This window comes from Trichechus manatus, unplaced genomic scaffold, assembly GCF_000243295.1.
Source record: "Trichechus manatus latirostris isolate Lorelei unplaced genomic scaffold, TriManLat1.0 scaffold00159, whole genome shotgun sequence".
NCBI classification, from domain to species: domain Eukaryota; kingdom Metazoa; phylum Chordata; class Mammalia; order Sirenia; family Trichechidae; genus Trichechus; species Trichechus manatus.
Genome location: NW_004444095.1, coordinates 5913855 through 5937581, shown reverse-complemented (window position 1 = coordinate 5937581; position 23727 = coordinate 5913855). Strand labels below are relative to the sequence as shown.

Genomic DNA, 23727 nt, shown 5'->3' with positions numbered 1-23727 from the left:
ATATCTCTTCAAGGATAGTTCGGAAAGTCAGCAGGGCAATGATCAGTTCTGTATCTTAATAGCTTTAGGAAAGTCCAAGCCTAGAAGTTGAAAGTGAAATTCTTTATCAAACACAAAAGAAATCAAACAAATAAATAATCCACTCACACCACGGTGAACTAGTTGAGCACCGATGCTTCATTTCAGTCATTCTGAGCATCTCCTTCCAAGTTGTAGCCAATCTCCAAGGAGTCATCCGTGGCTGGTCTTGAATCAATAACTCATCCTTTCAGCCGCTGGGTCCAGACCCCTTCAACCTATTCAATGTATTTCTCTGACCTTTCAGTTTTTCCTGTTTTTTTCACCCCTGAATCATTCGTATCTTTCTCTTTTATTGAATTTATCATGTCAACATCCTTTGCAAACAAAAAGCAGTTCATTGTAAAGTACTAATTGAATGAATTTTAGAAAATACAGTATATAGCATGTATATGCAGACGCCGAAGGAAGGTTTTTTTTTTTTTTTTGGTTTTCATTGTTTTTTTAACTGAAACTTTAGGGTTTATTTTTCTAGCTCTAAGAGTTTGGAATAACTTTTCACCATTGGGGGGGAAAAAACACAAAGATTTTTTTCTTCTCTTGATTTCGGTAATTAAATGTGTCTGAGCTGACACACACAACTGAGTAGCTAACTCATCTAAAGTTAACTAATGGCAGTGCTTATAGGATAAGCTTTAACTGTTTCTGATTGTGCCTCTTTGCTACACTGAGGGAAACAACTATGGGTTATTATTCACTTCATTTGTTTTTGGTTTTGTTGCACGTGAAGAGCTCTGCACTGTAAAATGCAAACTTTATGCCAGTGTTGGTTTGTGTAGATTTTTCATCCTGAAATTACTTTCAGTAGAACATCACAGCTGCAAATATTGCAAACTCATATTATGCTACCAGAGTGTCTAAATGAGATTGTGTTACTGCATAACAGAATAAGAGGAACAGGAGGAGGCAGCCAGTCTGGGAAGTGGGGGGAGAGGGGCTTTCTTTGGTCTCAAACATTTTGTTCAGAGGTTTTCTTTGTTCAGTTTCAGATGTCCTATTTTTATTTTCAAACAGTTGGCATTGGTTATTTCATTCTTACTTGATTATGTGACTTGCTTTACCTAAAGTTCGGAATAGCAAAAAGGAAGGAAGACGATATAAAATTAAAGTGGTTTTATAACCCAGCACAAGTTTGTGATACTTGAAGCCTGTGTCTATGGAAAGTCCTGTTGATTTCCAGCAAGCTCTGATGCTATAGAGCTCTGCTCAATGTGCAATCACATTTACTCTTTAATTGCTACTTGGTCTGTCATTCAGAAACATTGCAGTTGGATCTTTAAAGGTTTTATTTTTCCTCCTTTAGAAGAATTTGAGATTAAGATGGATTAAAAATGTTACATATTTTATTCTAAATTCACATACTCACTGGGTTACTTTTTAATTTCTTTCTCTGCACCCAAATGGACAATTTAAAAAATGCTAGGACATCTGTTGGGTATTAGTGTTCAATAACGGTAGAATGTAGTTTAGCTTAGAAGTACAGTAGAGTTACATTATTTTAGGCCACTTGGGGAAACATAGAAACGCGGCAGTCTTTTTTTTTTTTTTGTAGTTTGGTTCACCCCCAATTGTTCCAGGTCAACTAATTTCTGTCACCCAGAAATTACTTTGTAAAGTAACCAAAAAATAATAATTGACTTAAACTAGTTGTTAATTTATTCAACCTGATGCTTGATTTCTGTCAGTCAGTGACATGAAATCAAGTTAAGAAATCATAATTGAAAATATAGTGAACTTATGCTAGTAGAGTCTCTAAAACTAGTAGTCATTAAAACATTTATAATATACAAATGTATATATAGTTATAGACAGATGATGGATGGACAGACGGACGGACGGGCGGGCGGATGGGCAGGCGGGTGGGCTAGATAAAACTTGCCTGCAAGCCTCCCTACTCCGAGAAACATTTTATGGATTTTCTATCACCACCTGTCCTACCCTGGAACAATCTTAAAGCAAGTTTCCCTCTTTTTGTTGGAATTATGTTTAGAAACGTCTATGCATTTTGGGAGATTATAAACTAGGTCATTGTTTATTAGTTTTTTTATGTGACTTTTTTACTTTTGTAAAAATATAAGTAACAACATTTTTCACATGTACAATTCAGTGACACCAATGACCTCTTCATTCATCTGTAACAGTAAAGTGTTCAGTGCAGAAGTATGAGATACCTAGGCCTGAGTCACAGTCTCCTGTAATCTCAAGGGGCTTTTATTCTAAATGAATACAAAAAGAACATTTTCAAACAGAGCTTTGCAGGCTTATGAAACCCAAGTAGGAATAGCCATATTCAATTTCCTTCACATAATTTTCAAGCCACACTTCCATATTGTTTGAACAAACAACATACATTATAGTATATGATAAAAAAAAAATTGCTGTCGAGTCGATTCTGACTCACAGCGACCCTATAAGACGGAGTAGAACTGCCCCATAGGGTTTCCAAGGAGTGCCTAGTGGATTCAAACTGCTGACCTTTTGGTTAGCAGCTGTAGCACTTAACCACTACACCACCAGAGTTTAGGATTAAATAATATGGTGTGAAGTTGTACCCACTTACTTTTAAGGAGATGTCAATCTGTGCTTCATCTTCTTTGCTTTCATGTGGCAACTATCTGAATTTCATTTGAAATTCATCCTAAAATTTTGGAAACTTCACACAGGGTTTAGTATCCAATTTGTTACATAAATTAATTTTTTTTAAGCCTTGCAGAAAGGTAAGATTTTCCATTAAGGTTTTTCTTTTTATGCTGCTGTAAATAACCTTATGTTCACTGAAATAAGTTTGATATTTGAATACTGGTGTCTTGCTCTTTTTTTCAGTGTAAAAACATATCAATTAATTATTCAATAAAAGATAATTTGGAAAAGAAAGGAAAAATAAAACAATACATGTTAAATGTGAAAAACTTATCTTCTAAAATTTCTATGTATATTACATGCGTTAAGTGTTGCAAATAAAATGTATGCATTAGGACAAATATGCTATACATGTTTTTCTTTAAACAGTTTAAAGAATGGAGATTCTTCCTCTTTGGAGTAGGGCTGTTTCCCCAGCCTCTGGAAACACAAAAAGTAACCACATTTCTTAATCTTCATTCACCTATCGTTATACCTTTCATTAATCCCACCAAGGAGGATGTTTTAATCAATATCATGCTAACAAGTAAGTTATTTTTCTTATATTTTATAGATGTTATTTTACAGCTATTAATCAAACTTATTTTTTTCATAGAATCAAAACATTTTAGAGTTAGTAGACACTTTAGAGGTCCCTAAGTGGCACAAACGATTTGTACTCCATTGCTAACTTAAAGGTTGGTGGTTGGAACCCACCCAGCAGTACTGTGGGAACACACTTAGCAGTACTGTGGAAGAAAAGGCCTGGCAATGCTTCCATTAAGATTACAGCCAAGAAAACCCTATGGAGCAGTTCTACTCTGTAACACATGGGGTTGCTATGAGTCAAAATCAACTCATCCGCAACAACAATAGACACATTAGCTTAATAGCATCATTTTACAAAAGAAAGCTTAAGGTATGAGAGATGAAGTAACTTTTCTGAAATCACAACTTGTAAATGGTGGAGCTGGGTTCAGAAATGAGGTATTTATGTACCACATCAAGTTCTTTCAATTTTATCTGTAAACTCAAATAGGTAAATTAGTAGATTTTAAAGATAATTATGATAGAACCAAACCCATTGCCGGTCGAGTCAACTCTGAGTCATAGCGACCCTATAGGACGCAGTAGAACTGCCCCATAGGGTTTCCAAGACTGTAATCTTTACGGAAGCAGACTGCCACATCTTTCTTCCATGGAGCAGCTGGTGGGTTTGAACTGTAGACTTTTTGGTTAGCAGCTGAGCACTTAACCACTGCACCACCATGGCTTCTTATAATTATATTACTTAATTATTGTAATGTATATTCCTCAAATTATAGAAATTCTGGTGTTATGATTTAGTTTCCTTCCCCTCTTTTCTTTATAAATGGACAGCATATTTGGATTAAACATTGTCTCCTACCAGGCTTGCCCCTTTTCCGTATCATATTTTCAGTACATGTTTTTAAATTAGATTGCTTGAAGTTTTCAATCACTTTGTATTAAAAGACCAAATGGTGTGAGTCTGAAATAAAAAATCAACTTGTCGTGAGTTTTCTTTTTATTATTTAATTTTTATTGTGGCGAAATATATATAACAAAACATTTGCCATTCAACCATTTTTACATGTACAATTCAGGTGACATTAATTACATTCAGCATGTTGTGCAAGCAATCACCTCTTCCGGTCCCAAATTTTTTCATCATGCTTAACAAGAAGATATTTCCACGTTTTGGCTATTGTGAATAATGCTGCAATGAACATTGGTGTTCAAGTATTTTTTTGAGTCCCTTCTTTAATTTTTTTGGGGTATATACCTAGGAGTGGAATTGCTGGGTCATATGGTAGTTCTGTTTAACCTTTTGATGTACCTCTAAACTGTTTTCCACAGTGGCTACACCATTTAACGATCCCACCAGGAATGGATGAGGGTTCCAATTTCTCCACATCCCTGCCAACATTTGTTATTTTCTGAAAATAGACATCCTAGTATGGGTAAAGTGGTATGTCACTGTGAGTTTGATTTACATTTCCCTAATGACTAATGATGTGCATCTTTTCATGTTTGTTGGCCATTTGTATTTCTTCTTTGGTGAAATGTCTATTCTCAAGTCCTTTGCCCATTTTTTAAACTGGGTTGTTTGTCTTTTTGTTGTTGAGTTGTAGGAGTTTTTTATTTTTTTAAATATATTCTGTATATTAAGCTCATACCAGATATATGTTTCCTAAATATTTTTTGACAGTCTGTAGGCTGTCTCTTCATTTTTTTGATAAAGCCCTTTGATGCACAAATGTTTTTCCTTTTGATGAAGTCCGTTTTTTCTGTTTTGTTGCTATTTGTCTTTTGTTGCTCATGCTTTTGGTACCATATCCATGAATTAAAAATTAGGTTTCAAAGCATTATTCCTGTGTTTTGTTCTAAGAGTTGTATATTCTTAATTGTTACACTTAGGACTTTGATCCATTTTGAGCTAATTTCCGTATATTGTATAAAATATAATTCCAACTTCATTCTTTTGTTTGTGGAGATCCAGTTGTCCCAGTACCATTTATTGAAGAGATTATTCTTTCCCCATTGGATTGATTTAACACCCTTGTCAAAAATAAATTAGCCATAAATGCATGGGTTTATTTCTGGACTCTCTATTCCATTGGAATATATGTCTATTATTGTACTAGTACTAGACAGATTACTGCAGCTTTATAGTATGTTTTTAAGTTGGGCAGTGTGAGTCCTCCTACTTTGTTCTTCTTTTCCAAGATTGTTTTAGCTATTCTGGGCCCCTTGCAATTCCATATAAATTTGAGGATTGACTTTTCCATTTCTGCAAAGAAGGCTGTTGGAATTTTGATAGGCATTTCCTTGAATCTGGAGATCACTTTGGGTAGTATTAACATTTTAACAATATTAAGTCTTCCAATCTATGAACACAGATTATCTTTCCATTTATTATAGATCTTCTTTAATTTCTGTCAGCAATGTTTTATAGTTGTCAGTGTACATGTCTTTTACCTCCTTGGTTATATTTATTTCTATATATTTTGTTCTTTTAGATACTGTTGTAAATGGAATTGTTTTCTTAATTTTCTTTTCAGATTGCTCATTGCTGGTGTATAGAAACCCAACTGATTTTTGCGTGTGGACCTCGTACACTGCAACTTTGTCACATTCTTTTATTATCTGTAGTACTTGTAGATTCTTTGGGACTTTCTATATATAGAACCATATCATCTGCGAATAGCAACAGTTTTACTTCTTCCTTTCTGATTTGCATACCTTTTATATCTTTCTTGCCTAATCGCTCTGACTAGGCATTCCAGAACAATGTCCAAAATAGTGGTGATGAGAGTGGGTATCCATGTCTTGTTTCTGATCTTATGGGAAAGCTTTCATTCTTTCTCCATTACGTATGATGTTAGCTATGGGTTTTTCATAAATGCTCTTTATCATATTGAGGAATTTCCCTTCTATTCCTAGTTTGTTGAGTGTTCTTATAATGAACCGGTGTTAGATTTTGTCAAATGCCTTTTCTGTGTTGATTGAGATGATCATGTGGTTCTTTTCCTTTGTTCTATTAATGTGGTATATTACATTGCTTGACTTTCTAATGTTGAACCATCCTTGCATATCTGGAATTAAATCCCATATGGCCATGATGTATAATCACTTTACTAGGCTGTTAGATTCTGTTTGCTACTATTTCATTGAGGATTTTTACACCTATATTAATAAGGGATATTGGTCTGTAGTTTTCTTTACTTGCAGTGTCTTTTTCTGGGTTTAGTATCATGGTAATACTTGCCTCCTGGAATGAGATAGGAAGTGTTCCCCTCTCTTCCATATTTTTGGAAGAGTTTATGAAGGATTGACTTAAATTGTTCTTTAAATATTTAGTAGTATTCTCCAGTGAAGTCTTATCTAGTCCAGTACTTTTTATCGTTGTTGGGAGAATTTTGATTACTGATTCATTCTCTTCACTTGTTATGGGTCTGTTGAGATCTTCTGATTATTCTTGAGACAATATATGTTTCTAGGAATTTGTCTGTTTCTTCAGAGTTATCTCATTTGTTGCTGTGCAACTGTTCATACTATTCTCTTATGGTTCTTTTTATTTCTGTAGGATCAGTTGTAATGTCCAGACTTTCATTTCTGATTTTCGTTATTTACATCTTCTTTTGTTCTTTGTCAGTCTAGCTAAAGGTTTGTCAATTTTATTGATCTTTTCAAAGAACCAACTTCTGGTTTTGTTGATCGTCTCTATTGCTTTTCTATTCTCTATTTCATTTATATTTACTCCCATCTTTGTTATTTCCTTCCTTCTGGTAGCTTTGGGCTTTGTTTGCTCTTATGTTTCTAGTTCCTCAAGTTGGAAAGTTAGATTATTGATTTGAGATCTTTCTTCTTTTTTAATATAGTTATTTTCTTCTATAAATTTTCTTCTGAGCACTGCCTTTGCTGCATCCCATAAGTTTTGATATGTTGTGTTTTTATTCTCATTTGACTCTAAGTATTTTCTGATTTCTTGATTTCTTCCTTGACTCATTGGTTGTCTAAGAGTGTTATTTAATTTGTACATATTTGTTATTTTCCAGTTTCCTTCTGTTATTGATTTCTATTTTCATTCAGTTGTGGTGAGAGAACATACTTAATATGATTTCAGTCCTTTAAAATTTGTTTTGTGACCTAGCATATGGGCTATCCTAGAAAATGATCTATGTGCACTGGAGAACAACGTGTGTTGCTCTGATGTTGGCTGAAGTGTTCTGTATGTGTTTGGTAGGTCTAGTTGGTTTATGTTGTTGTTATTGTTAGGTGCCATTGAGTTGGTTCTGACTCATAGTGACCTGATAGGACAGAGTAGAACTGCCCCATAGGGTTTCCAAGGAGTGGCTGGCAGATTTGAACTGCTGACCTTTTGGTTAGCAGCCGAACTCTTAACCACTGTGCCACCAGGGCTCCAGTTGGTTTATAGTGTCATTCAAATTCCCTATTTGCTTACTGATCTTCTTGCTATATGTTCTGTCTATTATTGAAACTGGTGTATTGATGTCTCCAACTATTATTTTAGAACTATCTATTTCTCCCTTCAATTCTATCAGTGTTTGCTTCATATATTTTGGGAGTTTTGATGTTAGATGCATATATATATATAATTGTTATATCTTTATGAATTACCTCTTTTATCATTATTTAATTCCCTTTTTGTCTCTTATGACAGATTTTGACTTAAAGTCTATTTTTCTGATATTAATATTAATAGCCACTCTAGCTCTCTTTTGGTTACTATTTGCACAGAATATTTTTTTCTATTTTTTTCACTTTCAAACTTTTTGTGTCATTGGGCCTAAGACGTGTCTCTTGTAGACACATTTAAAAAAAAAAAAAAAACCTGCTGCCATCTAGTCAATTCTGACTCATAGCAACCCTATATAGATGGACCATTTTTTTTTTAAATCCATTGTGTCACTCTCTACTTTTTGATTGGAGAATTTAATGTATTTAAATTTAAGGTAATTACCAATAAGGAAGGACTTATTTCTGCTGTTTTGCTATTTGTTTTTTGTGTGTTTATATATTCTTTGTCTCTCAGTTTTCCTCCAATACTGCCATCATTTGCTTTTAGTTGAGTTTTTGTATTGAACTACTTTGATTACCTTCTCCTTTCTTTCTGTGTATATTTTTTAGATATTTTCTTTGTAGTTACCATGAGGGTTACATCTAACATCTTAAATTATAACAACCTAGTTTAAATTGATACAATCTTAACTTCAGTAACATACAGAAACTCTATTCCTATACCACTCTTCTACCCTATTCCACCTCCGTTAACATTATCACCAATTACATCCTTATCCATCATGTGCCCAGTAACATAAATTAATAGTTATTTTAAATGAATCTGTCATTACAAATCAAATAGGGCGTAACTGCTCCATAGGGTTTTCAATAGCTGATTTTTCAGAAGTAGATCACTGGGTCATTCTTCCAAGGTACCTCCGAGTGGACTTGAACCTCCAACCTTTTGGTTACCAATCAAGTATTTTCACCATTTGCACCACCCAGGGATTGCAACTTCCTTGATAATCCTTTTTTTGGTTTCCTCCCCTATCTGTCTCATATCCCCACTCCCCTATTGGTGTTTTCTAGGATCACTTCCCAAATAACTGCTTCTGAGAGAACCCCAACTAAGACAAGAACCTCTAAAATAGGCATTATCTTCAGTTTTAAATATGAGAAAATTGAGGCATAGAGAGAGTTAGCAACTTTTGCAAGATCACAAAGCTATTACATGAAGGAACTGGCATAAAAACGAAGGACTGCAAAGCTGGGACTCTGAAGCACTTTGCACATGGCCTGTCAGTAAGCTGACAGAGCAGTTTCTCACTATCAGCTCACCTAGGTATATACAGAATCAAAAATCTCCACTGGAGAAGTAATACTAGTAAAGGATTAAAGGAAAGATTTGCAATCCATCTTTCTTTTAGGTGCTGTACAATCTCATAGATTTAACTGAATGAGCAAAAAAAAAAACATGTACTTGAAATCTATTACATCCTCCCCTGACCACACTAAGAATTGCTTTCAGTGAATTTCACTGTGCCCAAAATGACAGATGACATAAGAAATGTTCTAAGAGATTTATCATCATGTCTCAGTAAGAATGTTATCGAGGGCATTCTTGTTACTTTGCTTAGTCTTTTGATGAAATCTTTGGGAGAAATTTCTTTCAGGTCTTAGTATCAAGAAAAGCATTTGTCTCTTGTACAATTAGTTGATTTTTATCACATAGATACTGATTGTGTCACTCTTCATTTATCCTTCATGTACTGTCGACTAGAAAGACATTTTGGCATATCCAGAGCAAGTGACATGACTATGTTACATCTCATCCTTGCCTGCAGGTTATGTTCCTAATCTTGTTTTAACTTTCTAAAAAATTACTTGTAATTCATATTTTCTTGTGTTTTATATTTTGTGATACCTTTGAAAGTTTTTGTAACAAATGAGGCCATAAATAAATATATATATGAGCCAACAAGCACAAGAGTTTGTCATATTTCAAAGCTTTCAAGTGTTTCAGGAATATCCCACCCATAGGATGATAAACCTATAAGATTGGACTCTAGCTCTCAACTTCTCTTGTACTTCTACTGTCTTACACAGTTTAGGAACAGAAGACTCCAGGCAAGATGTACAAACTATAACAACAGGAATACAGTGAACCCTTGAAGGAGCTTTCAGCTCAGCATTACATAAGTCAAGGTATAGAGAAGATTATATTTCAGAGATTCATATCTCTCCAATGGCTGACAACTTCAAAAAGTGAATGAGATCGCATGGCCCAGATAGCAAGGATGTGCCAATAAACTATTACAATGTATATTTTCCCCCCTGACCATCTGTTTGGGAAATCTCACTTGTGTACTAGGTGTGGTTCTTGGGTGATGTGGTCATTAAGGTTGTGTGTTAGCTTGGCTAGGCCGTGATTCTCAGTGGTTTGGCAGTTATGATGTAGCTTGGAAGTCGTATAATGATGTAATCACCTCCATGATGAGATGTGATATAATGTAATCACCTCCACAATGAGATCTGCTATGAGTAGCCAATCAGTTGAAAGGAAGTGTCCTTTAGGGTGTGGCCTGCATTCAATATATGTGGACTTTCTGGCAAAGCTCGTTGGCTTTTGCTGTGCTCTGGATCCTGCATTTGGCTCATCAGCATCTGACCTCCAGTTTTTGGGGTTTGGGGCAGCAGCCTGCCATCTTACCCGCCGATCTTGGATTTGTCAGCCTTTGCATCGTTGAACCAGCAGCCTGCCATCTTACCTGTGGATCTTGGGTTCATCAGCTCCTGCAGCTACATGATTCAGGAGAAGCCTCCAGCCTGACACCTGACACCTGACACCTGACCCACAGACTTGGGACTTGCCAGCCTCTACAACCGCATGAGCCATTTCCTTGAGATAAATCTCTCTCTATATATAAGCCCACTGCTGTCGGGTCGATTTGGACCCATAGAAACCCTATAGGACAGAGTAGAACTGCCCCGTAGGGTTTCCAAGGAGCAGCTGGTGGATTCAAACTGCCAACCTCTTGGTTAGCAACTGAGCTTTCAAACATTATGCGACCATATATATATGCTTCACTGGTTTTGCTTCTCTAGAGAACCCAGCAAGACAGGTGACAACTAGATGTAATCATCTCTTATCTCAAGCTATTTGAGTATGTCCTCAGCAAGGAAGGATGGATTGATCAAGTGATACATGTATCTTCATTTGCAGGCCTGAAAATAGACTGGATAGATGGCATGGAATTTTGTTTAAAATAACTGTCCAATAATTTTTGACTAGCTAGCTATAAGTGCTTAAAATGAATTATTTATTTTATGTTACTCACTGATGTGCTTTATTAACCTCAGCAATTAGCAAAATGCCAGACGCTACAAACTGAGTCATCTATGCAGTAGGTCATCGTTCGGCTATGGTTTCAAACCTGTTATCTTAAATTTTATCTGTCAGTCTGATTTTAACAGTTGCAATATACAGGGTGCCAATCAGAGTACAGGATACTTCTTTTAAACTAGCTATTACTTCCATCACAGCTTTATCATTTTATGTTTCTCCATAACTACTGTACTGGGTTCTTCATTGTATTCTCTTTTACGAGGTCAGTGGTTTGCAGGAAAATAATTTTTATAAAAATAAATGACACTTATTTTTTGCTTACATATGATATGCTAATCATGCTAATTCACAGCTAATTCTAGGGCCTATAGAAATAACCTGGAGCTGAATGAAATCAAGATGTGATCATCAATTAAAAGCATGATATAGCACTACCCATCCCCCAAATTAGTTCTGTGCATCTTCAGGATTCCAGCAGCATTAGTAATCGTATTTTTTTCATTGTGTTCCCCAGATTATTTTTTTACACTTGGCTAGTAAAGCAGATGGAGTCCTGATGGCACAGTGGTTAAGAGCTCAGCTGCTAACCAAAAGGTCAGCAGTTTGAATCCACCAGCCGTTCGTTGGAAACTCTATGGGGCAGTTCTACTCTGTCCTATAGGATCACTATGAGTTGGAATCGCCTTGACAGCAATGGGTTTGGTTTTTGGTTTTTTTTTTGTTGTTGGTTTGTTTTTTTTTTTGGTTTAGTAATATAGATATGTACTTTTCCTTAGTAATTTGTGATGTTCTAACTGTGTTGAGTAATCACATAGAGTTGGAAGGCTGATACTTAATTCTCAGTGATGGTCTCCCAACACTCTATTTTGATCTAAAATATAAAATTGGAAGCTGCTGATAAGAATTACAGTAACATATTCCTAAAAGCCATATGTTGTGTGAAGCTGGATGAAGGAGTGTTTCTTGTGATAGATGAGATGTGCTTTCAGAAACTAAATTCTGCTATTGACAATATTGGACTAAATTTAGTAAACAGATTCCTTAAATTCCATGAATTTTCCTCAAGATTTACAATCTTAAATGTGTTTACTCTAGCCTTCCCTTCAATCTGAAGGCATAGGCCTGGAGTTTTGAGGTGGACGAATAATAAAACAAAAAAATCGGTAGTTATGAAATTTATTACATCCCTTATGTATACGTAACAACTTGGGAGATCATAAGTTCAGAAGGTGACGTGGTAGGAAGACTTCTGAGCAATACCAACTGTTATGGATTGAATTGTATCCCCCAAAAATGTGTATCAACTTGGCTAGGTAATGATTTCCATATTGTGTGGTCAGCTACCATTTTGTGATTTGATGTAATTTTCCTATGTGTTGTAAATCCCAATCTCTGCCTGTGATTAATGAGGCAAAATTAGATTATGTTAAAGAGGATTAGGGTGGGATGTAACACCCTTACTCAGGTCACAGACGTGATCGGATGTAAGGGGAGTTTCCCTGGGGTAGCCTGCATCACCTTTTATCTTACAAGAGATAAAAGGAGAGAGAAGTGAGCAGAGAAATAAGGCACCTCATACCACCAAGAAAGAAGAGCCAGGAGCAGAGTGTGTCCTTTGGGCCTGGGGTCCCTGTGCTGAGAAGCTCCTAGACCAGGGGAGGATTGATGACAAGGACTTTCCCCCAGAGCTGACAGAGAGAGAAAGCTTTCCTCTAGAGCTGGCACCCTGAATTGGACTTCTAGCCTCCTAAACTGAGAGAATACATTTCTTTTTTTAAAGTTATCCTCTTGTGGTATTTCTGTTGTAGCAGCACTAGATAACTAAGACACAAACCTTACTTTCTAGTCACGTCATTTTGCTTCTCTTTTTTGTTGTTGGTATATGAGAGGCTTAGGGGTTGGGAGTATTATGAAATGGTCCCTGTGACACAAGAGAGGTGTAGGTACTCCTTGTAGAATGTGGTTGTTATTATTTCAATGTTGCCACCAAGTAACAACAGGCAGCTCTTGATTACATGAATTAATGTAACACGGAGAGAAATACTGAGAGAAAATTCCTCATTCCCCTTTATTAGCGTGAAAAAGATGGCTGTGGGGAGGAGATGGCCTAAACATGAAGGATAGTAGAGAGGTCTCAAAAGCAGACCATTATGAGTCCCATGAGGAGCAGGATGCTACAGAAACACTTTCAAATATCCTGGAAGACTAGAATTTCTTAAGTAACCAGTATATACCATGTTCGAGTTCTATAAGCATGACTAAACCGAGTCTTCAAAACAACTCTTGGAGGTCAGTATCCCTGCTTTTCAAATGTGGAAACTGAGGCTTGGAAATCACTCAAAGTCATACAATTAGTAAGTGGTAGAACAGGGTCTTGAACTCATCACATCTGGCTGTCTTCTCTAAGACCATCTAACTGCCATCCTCTCCCAGGTGATGTTTGTAAAGTCCTGTTTATAAGGCTCTCAAGAATGGCATCCTGCTCCTCTTTTTGCTTTTTCCACTTGGAGCTCATGGAAATAAATCTTCCTCCTTCCCATCTGTTATGGATTGAATTGTGTCCCCCCAGAATGTGTGTCAACTTAGCTAGGCCATGATTCCCAGTATTATGTGGTTGTCCTCCATTTTGTGATCTCATATAATTATCCTATGTATTGTAAATCCTCACCTCTACTATGTTAATGAGGCAGGACACAATCTACAGGATTAGGCTGTATCTTGAGTCAATCTCTTTTGAGAAATAAAAGAGAGAAGCAAGCAGAGAGCAGAGGGATCTCATTACCACCAAGCAAGAAGAGTCAGGAGTGGAGCGTGTCCTTTGGACCCAGGGTCCCTGCGCTGAGAAGCTCCTAGACCAGGGGAAGATTGATGACAAGGACCTTCTGCCAGAGCCGAAAGAGAGAGAAAGCCGTAACCTGGAGCTGGCACCCTGAACTCAGACTTCTAACCTCCTAGACTATGAGAGAATAAATTTCTGTTTGTTAAAGCCACCCACTTGTGGTATTTCTGTTATAGCAGCACTAGATAACTAAGACACTATCAAAAGCCTTCAAGAAATGCCCCTGGAAAGATTAGTCCAAAGGACTAGTGGACGACATCTACCACGGCCTCCACCAGACTGAGTCCAGTACAACTAGATGGTGCCTGGCTACCACCACTGACTGCTCTGACAGGGATTACAATAGAGGGTGTCAGACAGATCTGGAGAAGGATGTAGAACAAAATTCTAACTCACAGAAAAAGACCAGACTTACTGGCCTGACAGAGACTGGAGAAATCCCAAGAGTATGGCCCCGGGACACCCTTTTAGCTCAGTAATGAAGTCATTCCTGAGGTTCACCCTTCAGCCAAAAACTAGACAGGCCCATAAAACAAAACGAGACTAAAGGGGCACACTAGCCCAGGGACAAGGACTAGAAGGCAGGAGAAGACAGGAAAGCTGGTAATGGGGAACCAAATGTTGAAAAGGGAGAGTGTTGACATGTTGTGGGGTTGTTAACCAATGTCATAAAACAATATGTGTACTAACTATTTAATGAGAAACTAGTTTGTTTTGTAAACTTTCCTCTAAAGTACAATAAAAAAAAAATTCCCCTGACCTCCACTTCTTTAGCATTTTCTCCTTTCCTCAGACCTCTCCTTTCTCATTTTCACTCTGCCATCAGACATTGGCTCTGCCTGATCCAGACATGTTTGGGCTTCTCATCTTGGTCTCCTTTTCTGGGCTGAACATATGTGCTTACTCAGTGACTGGTATCCAGGGACTTAGTTCCCACAGTCCTCTCTCATCAGGAATTGTGCCCTCCGCCCCAGCCCTCTGGTCTCCAGTTTCCACTTTGCTCAGCTGGGAATATAAATAAATTAATCCTTAATTTCTAACATTTCAGTTCAGGCCTTTACCATTAGTGGTCACCCCCCATCCCCACATTTATAAATCCCTGGTTTCACAAACTCCTGGAATTTGCTTCATGAATCACATCTCTTCTTTCACATATGGTATTTGTTTCCTAGAATTGTCATAACAAAGCACTGCAAATTGAGTGGCTCATAAGAACAGAAATTTATTGTCTCACATTTCTGGAGCTAGGAGTCTGAAATCAGGATGTCAACAGGGGTGATTTCTTCTGAGGCTTTGAGGGAGAATCTGTTTCATGTCTTTCTCCTATCTTCCGGTGGCACTCAGTGATCCATGGCATACCTTGGCTTGTAGCTCCAATCTCTTCTCTGCCCTCATATGGCCATCTTCCCTGTGTGTCTCTGTCTCTGTGTTTATTCTTTTATAAGGATACCAGTCATATTGACTTAGAACCCACCGTACTCTAGTATGATCTCTTGTTAACTAATAACATCTTCTAAGACCCTTTTTCCCTACTTTAACGGATGAAGACATTGAGGCAGAGAAGATTAAGTATTTTGTCTAAGGTCATCAGATATTCAGTAGTGGAGCTACAATTTGAAGCGATTTGTTGCTGTCATCTCTAATAATTACTCAACATAGTAACCTTAGCTTATAAAATGCATTCAACATTGAATTAAAAATATGCTGACTAAATTTTTCATCATGTGGTCCATGACCAGTACATGGTATCCACTGAACTATGAGAAGAAAAAAGTCATACAGAATAACTAAAACAAAGATTATTCCATAAAATTCATTATATATGTTTGTTATAATTATAGACTAAAACAAATACCAGTTTATATCCATCTTCCAAATAAATGGAAAACCCAAGAACCTGCATATCTAACTATAAAATTTTTATCTTATTTAATTTTAAATGAGTTATCAGTGTTCATTTTTACTTGTAATGTATTTTCCCAGTGTTCTTGCATCAATTAACATTTACTCCAGTTACTCTCAAAATCTCTCAAACATCCAGACATTCAGCTATTTAATTACTTGAATTAATAAATAAACAGTATTGAGAAATTTGTGATTAGAAGGCAGGAAAGTTGGTGTGTCAAATATATTAAGTTTCTTTCTCTTCTTATTTTGGTTTAATTAGACTATGTGTCTTAGTTTTCTGTGTTCATAACAAATAGCTAACATATTTGTACTAAGGAAAAGTAAATGTGGAATGATTGTTATAACCACTTTTCAGACATGTAATCAAAGATTGCTTAAAAGTAATTTTTTAGGTAGTATTTGGGAGCCTTAATATTTGGAACTCTTTTTACTACATAAACCTGATTCTTGATGGTCTCAAAAAAAATTTTTTTTTTCACACACCTCTATCAGCAAATATTTTTCAGTATTCCCTCCATATATGCATATTTATTTGTGAAGTATATATATGTACTGCTATCAACTCATATATTTAATGTTAATACAACTTTTCTCCCTTTTATAGAGAATTAAATATAATTTATAATATCTTTTTCCCGCAATCTAATGAATCATCTTACACAAATCTCATTTTAAAGATAACAAAATATGCTTCCATTTAATTTTAAACTACAGGAATGTATTTTTAATTTTAAAAATATATTTATTGATTGATTTTGCCATTTAAATCCTTAATCCATGTGGAGTCTACCCCACATTGATAACTTTTTATTATGAAAAATTTCACAACTTTGCAAAAGTACAGTACAATGAATAACCCTACACTTTTTGGATGGATTCATCAATTTCTTTAACTTGTGAAGAAATTTTCTTTATATTCTATCTCTGTCTATGGACATATTATTTATTTCATCCCTAAAGCACATATAGCCTTAGAACAAGAACTTTTGCCAACATAACCTCAAAGTCATTATCACACACAAAGATTTAACATGGATACAATAGTATTATTTAATATACAGCCTGTATTAATAAATTTATCCAGTTGTCCCAAAAATGTTCTTTATAACTTTTTTTAAATTATCTTTTCTTTGAATCCAGGATCCAATTAAGGATTATTCATTACATTTAGTTATAAGAACTCCCTCTCCACTGTGTTCTATCTTTCATGATACTGTATTTTGGAGAGTCCAGATTAGTTGTCTCATAGATTGTTGTACAATATTTATTTCTTTGATTTTTCTTCATTATTCAATTAGATTAAACATTTTGATAAGAATATCACATAGGAGGTATTGTGAACTCATTGCAACACATCAGGAGTCATATAATGTTAGTCTGATTATTGAGGATGCTAATTTTGATCACTTAGTTAAGGTTCTGTTTGTCAAATCTTTACCTTGTAAAGATATACTTTTTCATTTATAATTTTTAAAATTTATTTTATTTTTATTGCTGTTGTTGAGGATATACATAGCACAACATATACCAATTCACCAATTTCTACATCCATTTATAATTAATAAGTAATTTGGGGGGGGGGTGATAATTTGAGACAACATGAATGACCCCTTCCATACCTATGCCATCCACCCCATTTCAACCCACAGTATAGTTAACTATCTTCATTTGATACTAATTAATCCATACTGTGTTTCTTTTTGTAAAAATACATGTGTATGAGTAAATTCATATACACACACACACACATAGACTTATTCCATCCTCTTTCCCAAACAAAGGTAGGATACTATATAATCTCTTTTACACCTTGCTTACTTCACCTAACAACACATCTGGATTCCCTGTAAAGCAGTTGATGGATACTTTTCTCATCCATTTTCATAACTGTTTAGTACCACATTTTGTTATTGCACTGTTGTCTTCTAATAAATGGGTCTTTTTATTATTTCTAATATTTTGCTGTACAAATAATGCCTCAATGAATGACCTTATATGCATATTGTTTCATGTTTGAGGAGGTATATGTTTAAGGTATACTTCTAGAAGTAGGTTGATGGGCAAAACGGTAAATACACATAAAATGTTATTGTACGTTACCAAATCCCCGTTCTTTTCCAAGGACAGTTTCAGCTGATATCTAGTACAATATACTTAAAATTACACATATCTTTGCTTACAGAGGTTTTTATCTTTTATGTATGGTATCACTAAAAGCTAGTACTTGTTATATAATAGATACCCAGCAAGGATGTTTGGATAATCGATTGCTTTTGTACTTACTAGTTTAAATTTATTGTTAAATTTGCATGAATGTTAATTTATGCATAAAGTTGCATGAAAGTTTATGTATGCATAGGTGTATATTAAGCACTACAATCTGTTTTTAGATAGTGAACTCAAAGAGGGTCTCAGTATTATCTGGTTAATTTTAAGTACTTTAAATTAAAATTCCAAGAACTTAGGAGTTTAAATTATAGAGAAAACCATTTATAATATTCAGTATGTTCTTTGAAGTAAATGCCAGTGAGATCTCATTTCAAAATATATTTTAAAAAATATTCATCTAAGAAGTTTCCCATTAGAGGATACTTTTGATTCCACTTCAGCTTCCACTAATGTCTTGAATGTGACCTTGAAGAGTAATATCTCTTTATTTTTTAAATCAGGTCAGGAACCACTCATGGATGTCTTCCTGGACCATTGCTGGGATAGCTTCCTCGTTGAGCATTCCGCCTTCTCGTTTAGTTCTCTGACTAGTGTACAAGGTACGGGATTTCTACCTTATATTCTGTCATTGCACATGTTGTTGCATTTCCGGGATGATGAAATGTATACGTTTGTTGTCTTAATATTTAGTACAAATTAAAGATAAGTAATTTTAGAATTCTAAAACAAACTTTTAGTAAGTTGATAGAAAAACAGAGATAGTATAACCTTTTTGTACATTCATTACATTTGCTTGGTTTTTCATTCCATAGCACATAAGTATGACTTACAAAATATTTTATGCTTGAGATGTTGAATAGTTCAGTGTCATGCCACTTAACACATAGGAGTGTGATGCAAGGAAGAGTTTAGAAAATTATAAATAACTAGCGTGCTCAAGCTACTCACACTTATGAAAAATAACTGGATCTTTACAAAGCTAGTAATTCTTTGCAACTTTATTACAGGATATCCAGCTATTTCTTCTATATATTAACCACCCCACTACATATTGATGAATAGGCGAACTTTTAAAGCATAAGAAATAATGAAGTTGTTGAAAACATAAAGCTCAAAAATTATGAATTTTTTTAAAAGCAGTAATGCTTTTTAAATTACAGAAAATATAACCATGATGTTGTTAGGTGCCGTCGAGTCAGTTCCAACTCATAGCAACCCTGTGTACAACAGAACGAAACACTGCCCGGTCCTGCGCCATCCTCACAATCGTTGTTATGCTTGAGCCCACTGTTGCAGCCACTGTGTTGATCCATCTCATTGAGGGTCTTCCTTTTTTTCACTTTACCAAGCGTGAGGTCCTTCTCCAGGGACTGGTCCCTCCTGATAACATGTCCAAAGTATGTGAGACAAAGTCTCACCATCCTCACTTCTAACGAGCATTCTGGCTGTACTACTTCCAAGAGAGACTTGTTCGTTCTTCTGGAAGTCCATGGTATATTCATTATTCTTCGCCAACACCATAATTCAAAGGCATCGATTCTTCTTCTGTTTTCCTTATTCAATCCTGTTCTTCCTTTTGCTATCACTAATCTTATATATATTCTACTCCTCCTCAACATTTTCATTAAAAAGCATTTCTCCAAATTTCGTTTATTCATGTACTACTTTCACAATTTTTGGCATACCTTCATATCACCTATATAATTTAATTAATATATTTTAACAGACTTTTTAACTTTAAAACATTTATTTAACAAAAGAAAACCCTAAAATGGAAAAAATGTGTCACTTGCCATGAACCATAGCAATGTACTCTGTGCCAGGAAATATTTTAAGCACTTTACACATATTAACTCATTTAGTCTTTACAACAACCCTATAAGATAGATTCTATTAGTATTCCTATTTTAGAGATGCATATACTGAAACATGCAGGAGTTATGTCCAAACACAAAGACAGCACATAGTGGAACTGGGGTTTGAATGCAGGCCGTCTGGCTTTAGGGCTTAGGCTCTTACCCACTACACAATACTGTTAAAAGTGGAAGAGAACTGTAAAACACCAATAAATCACTAATGAAATAAAATATTTAAAATATTTGTCCAAGTTTCACTCAGAAGTAGCTTAAGTATCACTATTGCAGATTGGTTTTCCTGGGAAACTGACTCTGAAAAAAAAAGTTAGTGTCCAAGAAGTTTATTAGGGAGTACTGTAAGTGCACAGGAGTCCTGGTGGCGCAGTGGATAAGAGCTACAGATGCTAACCAAAAGGCTGGCGGTTTGAATTCACCAGTCACTCCTTGGAAACCCTATGGGGCAGTTCTACTCTGTTCTGTAGGGTTGCTATGGGTTGGAGTCAACTCAATGGCAATGGGTTTGGTTTTTGGTTTTTATAAGTGCACAACAACTAACTGAAAGGTTGGTGGTTTGAACCCACTCAGAGGTGCCTCGGAAGAAAGGCCTGGTGATCTGCTTCTGAAAGGTCACAACCATGAAAACCCTATGAAGTGTAGTTCTATTTTGCAACACATGGGGTTGCCATGAGTTGGAATCGACTGCAACTTTTGTTTTTTAAAATTATGAGCAACACCCCTGGGGAAGAGAACAAAGCAGGCTTGAGCAAAGGGAGAAGGTGTGCTGTGATGCAGTCACAATAAAGGTCTCAGATGACCCTGTGCTGAGCTCTGAAGCTAGGATGACTCTTTAAATTGTCCTGAGTTGGGGTGTGAGGATCAATATTTTATAACCCCTGTATCAATCTATCATTGAAAGCAGTGTACTCCTGGGGAAAGTTTGACCTTGGGCAGGTGACTCTTCTCAGCTGAAGTCAGTTCTCCCAGAGGGCTGAAATCTGAGTATTATGTGCTGGCAATAATCTCAGTAGCTCAGGGCATAAAGTTATGAAGATATAACCCTCCTTTCTTTTTTCCTAGAAGCTTAATTGTTTTGCTATTCCTGACACATGCCTAAATAATTTGAAATATAGAGAGATATAGGAGTCAAATTCCATTTTATTCAAGATAGATATCAAACTCTCCTAGCACCATTTATGAAAAAGGCCACTATTTTCTTCACTGAATTGTAGTGACACCTTTTCCCAAATCAGGTGATGGTATATATGTGGGCTTGTTTCTGGACTCTATTCTGTTCCTATTGTCTATTCATCTATCCTTGGCACCAGTACCGTATTGTCTTAATTATTACAGCTGTACAGTAAATCTTGATATTGGGTAACATAAATCTTTCAATTTTTTTCTCTTCTTCAAGATTTTCTTATTATCTTAGTTACTATAGATCCTTTGCATTTTCATAAGAATTTTAGAATCAGCTCGTCAGTTTCTAGACACAAACACACACACACACACACACGCCCCTGCTGAGATTTTTATTGAAACCATACATTGATTTGGCATCATTTTATTTTAGAAACATTGAGTTATTGTCTTCCAATTCATGGACATGGCATTTCCCTCCATCTATTTATCCAAATGGCTGTCCATTCATTCAATAATGTTTATTTAAAATCTCATTTTATCACCACTGATTTTGATATGGCACCATTATTATATAATATACTACTATATATACTTGGTTCTACTTTTGTGTTTTCCCTACAATTTAACTGATCTGTCTTCAAGAGCCAAAACTACACTGTTTTAATTAGAGAGCTTTTATAATGTGTTTTAATAAGTGTTGATGATATTTCTTGCACATTACTTTTCTTTTTGAAGGTTTTAGTGGATATTCTTTCCTGTTTATTTATCCATATAAACATTGTAATAATTTTGACTGCCTCCAGTGAAAAACTGATGAAATTTTTATAGGGATTATTTTAGATTTATAATTTAAGATACAAATTTATAATGTAGGAAGAAATGACATCTGTCTCATATTGAGTCTTTCTATCAATACGTGTGGTATGTGTTTTCATCAACATTGTGTCTTTAGAAATGTTTTAAATTTTCTTTTTATAGTTTTTGCATTTGTTTTTAAGGAAAAATTATTCATAAGAGCTTTTTAAATCACTCTTTAAAAATTAGTGATAATGGGGGAGACAAGATGGAGTAGTCAGGCGCTTGCGGTGGACCCTTTTACAACAAAGACCCAAAAAAACAAGTGATTCGATTATATATGACAAAGTGGGAGCCCTGAACATCAAAGGCAGGAACCAGACTGAGTGGCAAGGAGAGGGAGAGACGGTTCAGAAGCAGCAAGAAGGTGCCAGACCTGACCCAGCAAGAGCCTTAGCCCTTCAGGCCTGATCAGATTGGCGGTGAGTGGTGAGGCAGGCAAGCATCGGTGCTCAGGAGGCATATTCCACACAGGGAGAGACCCAGCTGCTGAGAGTGTACTTGGCCACGCAGAACCAGTGAGAAGCAGCCCTTGATGGCCGAAAGATAAGTATTTGCATCTGGCCTACCACACAGATCAAAAACACCCCCCTCAGGGAAAAACCTCTCTCCCATTTACCTCCCCACTCCCTGCTCTGCACTGGGTCCCTTACCAGCTTCAGCAATTGCTGAGTCCCCTGGGCCGGAAGTAGGATCTGTCACACACAGAGCTGAGCCATTCTCCCGGCCTTGGAGAGTGAACGAATTAACAAACAGGGGAAAAAATAAACTGCTGTCTCCCCTAAGCCAGGAACTCAGGGCAGGCACAGCTCCTTGGCCTAGGCACAGGCATAAGGGATCCACGGACTTTAAGTGCCTTTTCCCCTGCATAGACTTCTGTGGGCCCATTTTAACAGCATAGGCCCTCATTACCACAGTACAAGAGGGTATATACTTGAAGTCTAACTTCAACTGTTTCACCTGTGAAGTGGCAGTTTGTAACATTTGACTCTGCTCTGCCCATTAAGTAGAGTCTTCACCTACCCACATCAGGGGCCTGAGGATTGGTGGCTCCACCCATGCCACCTAGCAACCTGGGATAGGGGCCCAAGAATAAGAGGTTGCCCCCAGTCCTTACAGCCAACAGCATTGGGTGCTCATAGTCCGGCTGCAAAACCCACCAACCTACGTGCTCTAGGGAACAGGGATACGCCTTCCTCCTGGACACTTGGGGGTGGCCATATGACCCCTGCCTTGCTCTGATTGTGTCCCCCTGCTGCAGCCAGATGCCTCTGCCTACACCAGTCATCAATGCCTGTAGGTGAGAGCCTGCACCAAACACTTGGCTACCTACCTGGGCACCTGAGCTGAACCCATATAGGAGGAGTGGGCTGACTCCTGAGTTCACATAGCTAGTAACAGATCTAACCACCCGGTGACAGGACATTAGAGCTTCAAAGGTGCCAATAATCAAACTAGCGCACATAAGCAGACTATTTGGGCATATCAAAACAAGAATCTAGGACACAGTAAGCAAACATAAAATAAATAAATATTATAACTTATTGATGGCTCAGAGACAACAGTCAATATCAAATCACATAAAGAAGCAATCCACGATGGCTTCAGCAAGCTCCCAAAATAAAGAATCTAGAAACTTTCTAGAGGAGGAAAATTTCTTGGAATTACCAGAGGTAGAATATGGAAGATTAATATACAGAAGTCTTCAAGAGATTAGGAGGAAATTAATCAAAATGCAGAACATGCAATAGAGAAATTAAAAAGATTAGAGAAAAGCATAATGACAAATTTAACAGGCTGCAAGAATCCATAGAGAAACAGCGATCAGAAATCCAGAAGATTAACAATAAAATTTCAGAATTAGACAACTC

At 36.4% G+C, this 23727-nt stretch overlaps 1 protein-coding gene across 1 annotated transcript in view; it reads left to right on the top strand.

Annotated features, from left to right (window-relative positions):
- The window catches only part of CFAP47 (cilia and flagella associated protein 47), a 431188-nt gene that overhangs the window by 327582 nt on the left and 79879 nt on the right, over positions 1 to 23727 (top strand). Inside the window, exons 56-57 of the mRNA XM_023740562.1 lie at positions 3088 to 3244; positions 18506 to 18604. Of these exons, the coding sequence (XP_023596330.1) occupies positions 3088 to 3244; positions 18506 to 18604 (256 nt within the window). The remainder of the gene's footprint in view (positions 1 to 3087; positions 3245 to 18505; positions 18605 to 23727) is intronic.